This window comes from Sciurus carolinensis, chromosome X (assembly GCF_902686445.1).
Source record: "Sciurus carolinensis chromosome X, mSciCar1.2, whole genome shotgun sequence".
Lineage (NCBI taxonomy): Eukaryota > Metazoa > Chordata > Mammalia > Rodentia > Sciuridae > Sciurus > Sciurus carolinensis.
In genome coordinates, this window is record NC_062232.1 from 20,289,641 (window position 1) to 20,302,763 (window position 13,123).

Below are 13,123 nucleotides of genomic sequence, written 5' to 3' on the forward strand. Positions count from 1 at the left end.
TACCAGTCTTCGGAGGTCCAAGGCTGGATGCTGGGCTCAGACTCCACCTTACTCCCTACTGAGGACTCTCAGGGAAAAGAGCTCCTGTCTGAGTCCTGATGCCTGACGTAAGGAGAGGGAGAATCCCCAGCACCAGTGCAAAGTCAACGAGCTGAGTGCCTGGCTTCTCTAGGAACTCCTCTCCTCCAGAACAAAGACGGACTGCCACAGCACCACCCCTGCAGTTATACCCGGAGAGCCAGGTGGGCAGGACGACAGGACCGGAAGTACAAACCCTGACTTCCTCCTCACCAGCCTGTGGTGACTGAGGCCTTGGACTGAGGGGTGTAGCCTCCGGGCCGCTGAGAGAGACGTGCCAGGTGGTGATAGGTGTCTTCCTAGGTAACCTAAGCTCAGACCCCCACACAAAAAACGTGAGTCCCAGACAAGCGCAGCCTGCCCTTCCCCTGAAAAGGAGGCCCCACAGGGACCGGCTCTCGGGAGCTCCTGGACACGGCCGTTAGGCCCAAAGGCCATTCATTTCCCCACAGTTGTCAGGGAACAAAGGCTTGGTCTGAGGCAGGTGGACTCGGGTCAGCAGAGTGGGGCATCTCAGGCACAGTGGGGTTAAGGAGAGAACCTTTGTGAAGATCGAGGGGCATCGGTGCCCGGGAACCCAGAGCCCCGTGGGGCGGGCTCACAGAACTTGGTCCCTGACGTCGGCAGACGTAATAACTGGGGCGCTCCCTCCCTTTGTTCTAGGGAGATCCAGGGAGGTGGGAGCTTTGCTGGCAGGGGCCGGTAGGCTGTCAGAAGTTGGCGATTCCCCAGCCATAGGCAGGATCGGGAGGAGGACTCTGGTCACTGTGGAAACCACACTCACCTAAACAACACGAGGGACGTCAGGTGTCTCTGCTGGAGTCCTGGGTGCCTCTAATGAAGTGGTGGGTTAGCCCGCCACTGCTCTAGAGCACTGCCCTCTAGGAAACGGGCAGAGGAGGCCTTGGTTAAAGCCAGGGTGCTCGCTCCCCATGACCTTGCTCACGTATCGCCATTCTCCCCAACCCAGGTACCAGCTTGCCAGCTCTTGTGCCACCACTCGTGCCTGCTGTCCCTGGCAACAGTCATGCCTAGGGGTCAGAAGAGTAAGCTGCGTTCCCGAGCCAAACGCCAGCAGGCCCGTGATGAGACCCAGGGCCTCAGGGGTGCTCAGGCCACTGCAGAGGAGGAAGTGGAGTCTCCCTCCTCCTCTCCTCTTGACCAGGGTTCTCCCCCCAGCTCCCCTGCTGCTGGCAGTAGCCAGGTGTCTCAGAGAGCCCCACCCACTAGCTCTCCTGGCACAGGTGATTCCTGCGAAAGTTCTGAAGGAGGTGCCCCAAATGCTGATACAGGTGCCCAGGAGAGAAAGCCAGGCAACTCCCAGGCAGCGGCAGCAGGCTCCGCTCAGAGCTCACGCAGAGATCCTCTCACCAGGAAGGCCAGTCTGTTGGTGCAGTACCTGCTGGAGAAGTATAATACCAAAGAGCCCATCACACAGGCAGATATGCTGAAGGTGGTCAACAAGAAGTACAAGGAGTACTTCCCTGAGATCCTCAGGAGAACCTCTGAGCGCATGGAGCTGGTCTTTGGCCTTGAGATGAAGGAAGTCAATACGAGCAGTCACTCCTATGTCCTTATCAGCAAGCTAGGGCCGTCCACTGAGGGAACTCTGAGTGGCACTAGGGGCTTGCCCAAGACCGGTCTCCTGATGACCCTCCTGGGTGTGATCTTCATGAAGGGCAACCGTGCCACTGAGGCAGAGATCTGGGAATTCCTGAATGTGTTGGGGATCTATGCTGGGAGGAGGCACTTAATCTTTGGGGAGCCCCGGAAGCTCATCACCAAAGATTTAGTGCAGGAAAAGTACCTGGAGTACCGCCAGGTGCCTGGTAGTGACCCTCCCATCTTTGAGTTCCTGTGGGGTCCCAGAGCCCATGCAGAAACCAGCAAGATGAAGGTCCTGGAGGTTTTGGCCAAGATCAATGATACCAACCCTAGCTCCTTCCCCAGTCTATATGAAGAGGCTTTGAGAGATGAGGAGGCCAGAGCAGTGGAGAAAGCTGTGGGGAGAATGGGCACTGCTGCCAGGGCCAGGGCCGTTTCCAAGGCCCTGCCCCGCAGATCCTCCCGCATCTAGTTGGGTCTGAGGTAGAGTGTTTACTTCATGTTTGAAGAGCACTCAGCTTTCTGTGGGGTGGAGAGCAGTGGGCTGGAGGAGGCAAAATGTTGGTCTTCTTCTTTTCCTGTTTTACATGAGTAAGGTAGACATATATCTTGTTTCCTAGTTTGTTACTTTGCAACATTGTTCCTTTTCATTGAAGATTTTAATGTGCTTCTGATTAGAACCTTGTCAACGATCTGGTTCTCACATTCATTCTTGTTAAATGGGTTTGAACGTTACAGTTGTAGTAGTACTAAAGCAAATTCACAAACCGTGTTTTCTTCATGAACCAGAACTTGTCAACATGTTAGCAATGCGGTGGTTTTCATGGAAATGTGAAAGAACCCCACATTAAAGAATGTGTAGAACATTATGGAGGAACAAAGTAAAAAGAGAAATGTAAAACATGCTTAATTCTTAGTTTGGTTTATTCTTGTAATATTTCTTTTAGTATAAATTTAAAACACCTGGATTCATTTAGTTTTTTTTTTTTCCAAAAATAATTGTTTTGTTCTAGTGCTCTGGAAAATTGTTGGCATCACAAAATTGTGTAACAAAACTAGAACGGTTAATTTATATTTGCCTCTAATCTTTTTGTCTTTTCCTTGCAATATTAAATGACATCTTGGATTTGCTTATTTTATTCCAACTTATGTGAAATTTAATAATAATAAAGTTATAACTTGCTCCTTTTATTAAGTTTAATTATTTTCCCTAGCATTATTTGAACATCTACTCTTTGGAAGTCTCCCTTAGTACTAAACATGGTAAGATAAATAACATACAACCATTTCTAGAGTGTAGTACCAGCTGATTTTAAGGAATAAGTTACATACTGTTTAAGTGATAAAGAACAAGTAGGAATAAGTGATCTGGAAGATGAGATTTCAGATGAAAGTCAATTCTAAATTTTTTATCAATACATTTCAAACATTAGGGAATTGCAAATGTCTTGATGTGAGCTAATTTGAGTGAGACTTCATTGTGGGTTGGGAGAGCAAGGGTCAGATCATCAGATGTTGCATCTCAGAATTGAGAAACTGTCTATAATGGGAAACAAATCTTACAATTCCTTTGGAATTGTAAGGGTACCAGAAAGAACTCACCTAGTACAGGAACAAAAGGAATCTGTGCTTTTCCTAGTGCAGGTGAATACAATACACCCCACTACACATATGATACCTAGGCAGTTTCTGAGAAATGTGATAATCCTTTGAGATGCTAAGAAGACATTGAACTGTGCTCTTATCGTGGGCTGGTAGAACCAGCTTCTGCTCCAATAAAGAGAATTTTTGTTAGGTTACTTACATAATTTGTCAAACTCCGAGGGCTCAACTTTGGGATGAGAGGGATGAAGAAAGGTTATTTTGATGGAAAGCAACTCTGAGGAAGGTTGTTGATTCTTAACACAAAATAGGAACTTTAAATTGCCTATAGCAAAAGAACACCACACCCAAATTAAAAAACAGATGCTGTAATGGGGAAACACTGGTTTTAGTTGCTCAACAGCATTTCAGCTGATGTGCATGTCTATGTCATTTGAATTTGCATATTCTCACACATATTCTGAAAATAGAGTTCTGTGAGTGAGAATTATTACCATCTTGAATCAAAACAGTATTAGTAATAATAGTCACCTAACACTGCCTGGTGATGCTGTATATTTATTTTTTTCATATTCCTAGATCCTACATGTTAGGGTTTTTCAGATTAACTTTGCAGGGAAAGAACTTGGAATTTTCTCAGGTTCACATAACTGGTAGTGACAGAGCTGAAGTTAGACTCAGACTTTGTATTCCTCTAGGGTCCACATTGTTGTGCTCCTACAAGCCTGAAGCGGACCTTGTACCAGTTATTCATTTTCTGCTCCTCACTTCAAAATCTATTTCAGGTGATATAAAACAAGACTTCAAACTCAAAATACTGTTTTGGAACATATAGCCCAAGGAATAAGAATGAAAATACCAATATAAATTCAAGGTATGAATGAAGAAAGAGATATTGGTTAACAATAAAATTATACACAAAGTCAGTGTCAATAAACCACAAAGTTATCTGACTCAGCCACTTCCCTGAAAATGTGTGTATATTTGAACAGAAGTTACATAAGAAACTAAGTCTGGCTGATGAGAAGAAGGTATAGAACAGCATGTTTTGTGTCTGACAGCACAACACCTGCCTTGGGCTCTCTGCTTTGTGCGTCCCCATCTCACATCACTCCTGGGAAGCAACCTATTCTCTGCAATGCTTGCAGAGGGAAAATAATCAGGAGTTTATAGTGATGTGGCATTTTCCTGGCAGTCCCCCATCAAGTGCATAGGAAATGACATGAAAATTCCAATGAATGAAAACCGATGAGACAAATACCTCAAAACAAAAGGAGTCACAGAAAAACCAGTCTATCTATTCTCAGTATCCCATCACTTCATGTTTAGGGTATTCAGGGACATGAGAGCCTTGTTTGACTTGGGTGACCTGAATCAAAAGATTTTGTGCCTGACTTCTTTCACTTAAGTATCGCATGATCTCACTCATAGGTGTAATCTAAAAGAGTTGATCTCACAGAAACTGAAAGTAGAATGCTGTTTACCAGAAGTTGGAAAGAGTGGGGTGGGGTGGGAAAAGGTTGATTCATGTGTACTAAGTTACAGTTAGATAGGAGCAAGATATTCTGATGTGCTATTACCCAGGAGGGTAACTATAGATAACAATTATGTACTAAATACTTCAAAAAGAAAAAAGGATTTCTAACATTTTCACCATAAATAATTGGTAAGTGAGGGTGTCTATGATTGTGACTCAGTAGTAGAACTCTTACCTAGCATGTGTGAAGCATTGGGTTTGATCTTAAGCACCACATATAAATAAATAAATAAATAAATAAATAAATAAATAAATAAATAAAATATTGTGTTCATCTACAACTAAATTTTTTAATATGACATATCGATTTAATTTTTACTACATTTTAAATCAAAGCAGAAAAACTTTCAGAGAGGATCCCACGAATTAATCCATTCCCTCACATTAGTATGTTCAACCCCAGACTTCTTCCTAGCCCACTGCAATGACTACATCCTAAAAGAGAGCCAATTGCTTTGCCTGTCTGCAGTTTCCAATCAGGGTTTCCCTGGTGCGCTCTCAAAGCCCTGCAGATTTGTCTTTGGTTTTGTTTCTATTGTCCAAGGCTGTAGTGGGAGATACACTGTACCAGGTTGGAGCCAATGTCCTCTAAATGTAGTAATTAATTTAATCTTCATAACAAACCAATGAGGGTAGAACTATCATTTTTTACAACTCACTTCTTTTTCAAAGGTGCTTTGACATTTCTATTTCTATTCATATTCATAATAGTTTTACAATCAATTTTGTACTTTTGATTAAAAAACATGCCTGCTAAAACTTGATTGAGTTCACAATCAATGCAAACAAAATGCAGTGATCAATTCCACAATCTGTATCAATTTAGAGAGGGTTGACATTTGTTTTTCTGGTTTCTCTATTTTTTATTGATTCATTGTACACAAATGGGGTACAACTTTCACTTCTCTGGTTGTATACGAAGTAGAATCACACCATTTGTGTAATCACACATGTACATAGGGTAATGATGTTTGTCTCATTCTTTCTCCTTTCCCCCACGCCCTCCCCACGCCTCATTTTCCTCTATACTATCCAACCTTCCTCCATTCTTGCCTCTCCCCTGCCCCTCATTATGTATCATCATCCACAAATCAGAGAATTCATTTGGACTTTGGTTTTTTGGGATTGGCTTATTTCACATAGCATGATATTCTCCAACTCCATTCATTGACCTGCAAATGTCATAATTTTATTCTCCTTAATGGCTAAGTAATATTCCATTGTGTATATATGCCACAGTTTCTTTATTCCTTAATCTATTGAAGGGCATCTAGTTTGGTTCCATGATCTAGTTATTGTGAGTTGAGCTGCTATAAACGTTGATGTGGCTGCATCACTGTAGTATGCTCATTTTAAGTCCTTTGGGTATAGGCCAAGGAGTGGGATAACTGGGTGAAATGGTGGTTCCACTGAAAGTTTTCTAAGGAATCTCCATACTGCTTTCCAGAGTGGCTGCACCAATTTGCAACCTGACCAGCAATGTATGAATGTACCTTTTTCCCCACATCCTCATCAACACCTATTGTTACTTGTATTCTTGATAAAAGACATTCTAATTGGAGTGAGATGAAATCTTAGGGTAGTTTTGATTTGCATTTCTCTTATTACTAGAGATGTTGAGCACTTTTTCATATATCTGTTGATTGCTTGTAGATCTTCTGTGAAGTGTCTGCTCATTTCCTTAGCCCATTTGTTGATTGGATTATTTGTATTCTTGGTGTAAAGTTTTTTGACTTCTTTATAGATTTTGGAGATTAGTGCTGTATCTGAAGTGTGTGTATCAAAGATTTTCTCCCACGCTGTAGGCTCTCTTTTCATATTGTTGATAGTTTCCTTTGCTGAGAAGAAGCTTTTTAGTTTGAATATATTCCAATTATAGATTCCTGCTTTTATTTCTTGTGCTTTGGGAGTCATGTTAAGGAAGTCTGACATGACGAAGATTTGGACCTACTCTTTCTTCTATTAGGTGCAGGGTCTCTAGTCTAATTCCAAAGTCCTTGATCCATTTTGATTAGAGTTTTGTGCAGGGTGAGAGATAGGGGTTTATTTTCATTTTGGCGCATATGGATTTCCAGTTCCCCCAGCACCATTTGGTGAAGAGGCTATCTTTTCTCCACTGTATTATATTGTAAAGTTTCTTTAAAAAAGTTTAAAAAAGAAATGGTAAGTGAGAAGATATGTATGTTTAACTTAAATTAAGCATTATACAAAGTATTCATGCATCAAAATATCATGTTGAAGACTATTAATCCATTATTTTCTATATGAGTTAAAATAAATTAATAAAAAATAAAGGGGAAACTCGGGTCCTTCAAAGAGTCAAGGTTATAATCCTGCCCCAAACAGAGCCATAAGAATCCTAAATTTTTATGTCATTCCTGGGAGGACACAGACAGGGCCCCATGGGGCATTCCCCATCTTCTCTCACTGAGGCCTTAGGGAATAAGAATCTTGGTCTGAGACTTTGAAACCTATGACAGTGGAGAAAAGTGTCCTGTGCCCTTCTAGGAATCAAGTGAGGAAATATGAGTGATACTGATTCCAGAAGTCTGACTTGGCACAGAGCCTACCCCTGCAATCTACTCTCAGAGGCTTTAGGTAGGACTATCAGTTTGACTTCTCAGAGAAAGGATTCAGGTCCTTGGTCAGAGGGAGAGCCCTTATATAAGCAAAGGAAGGAGTCCTAATCCCTGCCAAGAGTTAAAATGAGGGTCCCCAGTGAGGACATAGGCAACTCTTGCACCTCAGGACCAAGAGGACCCTGTAATACCCCACTCTGGTTGGCATCCCTGGGGTACCTGGGCATTGTTGACATAATGTGATATACTTACCTCTATGGTGTCACAAGGGGTCAGGGACTTGGTCTAAGGTCAGCATTGGGAGGATTTACAAATTGTCCAAAGGACACAGAGAATGCCCTGAGGATTAAGGGAACCACTCATCCCATAAATGTTCAAGGACCACAAAATTCATTCCTTACTCTCAGTCTCAAAAGCCCAAGCAGAAGTAAGATCAGCTGAGAAGACCCTCACATCTGTCTCTGGAGGCGGGTTTCTAAGGGTGTTTTTGTCCTTACAATAAGGGGACATGCCTCAGAGTAAAGAAAGGAGGAGTTCTAGATAATGCCAGGCATAAAAACAAGTATCAAGGGGATAATACATTATTAAATAAAAGGGGCAAAGTAGAAACTGACCCTGCCCTGCTTTCAGTCCTTTAGGATCCAGGAAAGGATTGTCAAGCTGAAGTTCCCGTAACTTACTTTTATCAGGTCTTCTAGAGGTGAGACCCTTACTCTGAAGATGTAGCCACCATTCCAAAAAAAGTGTGTGGGTGTCCCAAGTCTTTTATATAGCAATTTTTTATTTGTTCTAATTGGTTATACATTATAGTAGAATGCATTTTGACACATTGTACACAAATGGAGCACCACTTCTCATTCCTCTAACTGTACATGGTGCTGACTCACACCAGTATTGTAATCATACATGCATACAGGATAATAATGTCTGCCTCATTCTACTGTCCTTCCCACTACCCTCTCTCCCCTCTGCACGATCCAAATTTCCTTCATTCTTCCCTACCCACCACCCCCACTATGAAACAGTATCCACATATCAGAGAAAACATTCAGCCTTTATTTTCTTGGGATTGGCTTACTTCACTTAGCATGATATTCTCTAGTTTGATCTATTTACCTGTAAAAGCTATAATTTCATTCTTCTTTAAGGCTGAGTAATATTCCATTGTATATATGTACCACATTGTCTTTATCCATTCATTGGTTGAAGGGCATCTAGGTTGGACCCATAGTTTAGCTATTATGAATTGAGCTACTATAAATATTGATATAGGTGCATCACTGTAGCATGCTGATTTTAAGCCCTCTGGATATAAACCAAGGGGTGGGATAGCTGGGTCAAGTGGTAGTTCCATTCGAAGTTTTCTAAGGCATCTCCATACTGTTTTCCACAGGGGTTACACCAATTTGGAGTCCCACCAGCAATGTATGAGTGTACCTTTTCCCCCACATCCTCACCAACATTTATTATTGCTTGTATTCTTGATAATTGCCATTCTGACTGGAGTGAGATGAAATCTTATAGTAGTTATTATTTGCATTTCTCTAATTGCAAGAGATGATGAAAATTTTTCATGTTTGTTGATCAACTGTATTTCTTCTTCTGTGAACTGTCTGTTCAGATTCTTAGCCCATTTATTGATTGGGTTATTTGGGTTTTTTTAGTGTTAAGATTGTTGCATTCTTTGTATATCCTGGAGATTAGTACTCTATCTGAGGCGCATGTGATAAAGATTTTTCTCCCATCCTGTAGGCTCTGTCTTCATGCTCTTGATTGTTTCCTTTGCTGAGAAGAAGTTTTTTAGTTTGAATCCTTCTCATCTATTGAGTCTTAATTTTAGTTCTTGGGCTTTAGGAGCCTTGTTTAGGAAGTTAAGGTCCTAAGCCAACATGATGAAGATTTGGGCCTACTCTTTTTCTATTAGCTGCGCCAACATGATGAAGATTTGGGCCTACTCTTTTTCTATTAGCTGCAGGGTCTCTGTTCCAGTGTCTAAATCATTGAACCACTTTGAGTTGATTTTTGTGCAATCTGAGAGATAGGGGTTTAATTTCATTGTGTTACATATGGATTTCCAGTTTTCCCAGCACCATTTGTTGAAGAGGCTATCTTTTCTCCAATTTATGTTTTTGGAACATTTGTGTAGTATGAGATAACTGCATTTATGTGGGTTTGTCTCTGTGTCTTCTATTTTGTACCATTGGTATAAATGTCTATTTTGGTAAAAATACCATGCAGTTTTTGTTACTATTGCTCTATAGTATAGTTTAAGGTCTGGTATTGTGATGCCTCCTGTTTTACTCTTCTTGCTAAGGATTACCTTGGTTATTCTGGGTCTCTTATTTTTGCAAATGAATTTCATGATTGTTTTTTCTAGTTACATGAAGAATGTCATTGAGATTTTAATAGGAATTGCATTGAATCTGTATAACCCTCTTGGTAGTATGGCCATTTTGACAATATCAATTCTGCCTATCCAAGAACATGGGAGATCTTTCCATCTTCTAAGGTCTTCCTCAATTTCTTTATTTAGTGTTCTGTAAATTTCATTGCAGAGGTCTTTCATCTCTTTGATTAGATTGATTCACAAGTATTTTATTTTTTTGAGACTACGGTGAATAGGGTAGTTTTCCTAATTTCTCTTATAGTGGATTCATTGCTTATGTATAGAAATACATTTGATTTATGGGTATTGATTTTATATCCTGCTACTTTGCTGAATTAATTTATGAGTTCTAGAAGTTTTCTGGTGGAATTTTTTGGATCTTCTAAATATAGAATCATGTCCTAGGCAAATAGTGATACTTTGAGTTCTTTTCCTATTCATATCCCTTTAATTTGTCTGTCTGATTGCTCTGGCTTGGGTTTCAAGGAAAATGTTGGATAGAAGTGGTGAAAGAGCGCCTCCTGTGTTGTTCCAGTTTTTTTTTTTCAGTTTCATATCATATTTTTTCTTTTTTTTTTTTTATCTTTACAGACTGCATTTTGATTCATTGTACACAAATGGGGTACATCTTTTTGTTTCTATGGTTGTGCATGATGTAGATTCATACCACAATGATTCAAACCATTCGTGTAATCATTGTTCCAGTTTTTAGGGGGAATGGTTTCAATTTTTCTCCATTTGTGATGATGTTAGCCGTGGGCTTAGCATAGATAGCTTTTACAATGTTGAGGTATGTTCCTACTATTCCTAATTTTTCTTGTTTTGAACATGATGGGGTACTGTATTTTGTCAAATGCTTTTTCTGCATGTATTGAGATAATCATATGATTCCTTTAAGTCTATTGATGGGACACATTGTTTATTGATTTCCATATATTTAATCAAACTTGCATCTCTGGAATGAACCCCACTTGTTCATGGTCCACTATCTTTTTAATATATTTTTGCATGCAGTTTGACAGAATTTTGTTAAGAATTTTTGTGTCTATGTTCAACAAGGATATGTTCTCTTTCCTTGATGTGTCTGACTGGTTTTGGTATTGGGTGATAGTAGCCTTATAGAATGAGTTTGGAAGGGTTCCCTCCTTTTCTATTTCATGGAATAATTTGGTATTAGTTCTTCTTTGAAGGTCTTATAGAACTTAATGTCATCTTCTAGTTCATTGCTTGAAACTGATCCTGTTTAAATTGTGTGTGTCCTCCTGCTTCACTTTTGGTAGGTCATATGTCTCAAGAAATTTGTCAGTGTCTTTGAGATATATTTATTTTATTTGAGCACAAATTTTCAAAACAGTATCTAATTATCTTCTATATTTCATTAGTGTACCTCATGATATTTCCTTTTTCATATGAATTTTAGCAATTTGTGTTTTCTCTCTCTTTCTCTTTGTTACCGTTGCTAAGGATTTATCAATTTTTTTTTATTTTTTCAAAGAACCAACTTTTTGTTTTGTCAATTTTTTCAATTGTTTCTTTTGTTTCAATTTCATTGATTTCATCTCTGATTTTAATTATTTCCTGTCTTCTACTGCTTTTGGTGTTGATCTGTTCTCTTTTTCTAGGACTCAGAGATGTAATGTTAGATCACTTATTTGTTGATTTTTTGCTCTTTTAATGAACGAGCTCAATGCAATGAACTTTCTTCTTTGTACTTCCTTCATAGTGTCCCAGAGATTTTAATATGTTGTATCTGTTTTCTCATTTACCTCTAAGTATTTTTTTTTATTTCCTCCTTGATTTTTTCTGCTATCTGTTCATCATTTAGTAGTATGTTCTTTAGTCTTCAGGTGTTGCAGTTGCTTCTATTTTTTATTTTATCATTGATTTCTAGTTTCATTTCATCATGATTTGATAGAATGCAGGGTTATTTCTGTTTTTTTTTTTTTATTTGCCAAGAGTTGCTTTGTGGCATAACATATGGTCTATTTTAGAGAAGGATCCATGTACTCATGAGAAGAAGGTGTATTAGCTCAATGATGGATGAATACTCTATATATATGGCCATTAGGTCTAAATCATTGATTGTATTATTTAATTCTTTAGTTTCTTTGTTTAGTTTTTGTTTGGAAGATCTATCCATTGATGAGAGATGTGTTTTAAAGTCATCCAGTATTATTGGATTGTGGTCTATTTGCTTCTTGATATTGAGAAGTGTTTGATGTACATAGATGGTTCATTGTTTGGGGAATCTATATTTACAATTGTTATGTTTGTTGATGTATGATTCCCTTAAGCAGTATGAAATGTCCTTTTTTATCCCTTCTGACTAACTTTGGTTTGAAGTTCACTTTGTCTCATATGAGGTTGGAAACCCCTCCTTGTTTATGTGGTGCATGTGAGTGATATGTTTTTTTTCCCAACATTTCACCTTCAGTATGTGGATGTCTTTTCATAGGAGGTGACTCTTTTGGAGACAGCATTTTGTTGGGTCTTTTTTTTTTCAATCCAATCTGCCAGTCTATATCATCTGATTGATTTTAGGACATTAACATTCATGGTTATTATTGAGATATGATTTGCATTTCCAGTCATTTTGGTTTAATTTTTGTTTTTAACTTGACTCACTTTCTCCTCTAATTGACCTTTCCTTTAGTGTACTTCCTCCCTTTGCTGGTTTCCATTGTTTTTTTTTTTTCCTTTCACTTTCTGTTCATGGAATATTTTGCTGAGAAGGTTCTGCAGTGCAGGCTTGCTAGTTGTGAATTCTTTTAACTTCTGTTTATCATGGAAGAATTTTATTTCATCTTGAAAGCTGAAGCTTAATCTTGCTGGATATAAAATTTTCAGTTGGCATTCATTCTTTTAGAGCTTGGTATGTTATTCCAGGACCTCTTGGCACTGAAGGTCTGGGCTGAAAAATCTGTTGAAGTCCAAATTGATTTCCCCCTATATGTAATTTGATTTTTTTCTCTCACAGTCTTTAAAATTCTGTAGAATTCATTCTGTAGGTTAGTCATTCTCATTATAATATGCCTTGGTGTGGGTCTGCTGTACATTTGTACATTTGGGATCCTGTAAGCTTCTTGTAGTTCATTTTCCATTTCATTCTTTAGATTTAGGAAGCTTTCTGATATTATATCTTTGAAATGATTGTGCATTCCTTTGGTTTGTATCTCCATGTCTTTGTCTATTCCAATAAATCTTAATTTGGTCTTTTCATGGTATCCTGTATTTCTTGGAAGTTCTGTTCATGGTTTCTTACCATCTTTCCTGTGTGGTCTATTTTATTTTCAAGAGTATATATTTTGTCTTCATTTTCTGAGGTTCTGTCTTCTA

At 39.3% G+C, this 13,123-nt stretch overlaps 1 protein-coding gene across 1 annotated transcript; it reads left to right on the top strand.

The window, feature by feature from the left end:
• Window positions 1–1,084: 1,084 nt before the first annotated feature.
• On the top strand, window positions 1,085–2,155 carry LOC124971399 (melanoma-associated antigen B4-like). Its single transcript, XM_047535185.1, has one exon. It carries the CDS (start codon window positions 1,106–1,108, stop codon window positions 2,153–2,155), a length of 1,050 nt encoding a protein of 349 aa, XP_047391141.1. The 5' UTR covers window positions 1,085–1,105.
• Window positions 2,156–13,123: the final 10,968 nt, after the last annotated feature.

Bases quoted from the DNA above. Each gene is read 5' to 3' on its own strand.
- LOC124971399 (XM_047535185.1), top strand. From the start codon at position 1,106: ATGCCTAGGGGTCAGAAGAGTAAGCTGCGTTCCCGAGCCAAACGCCAG.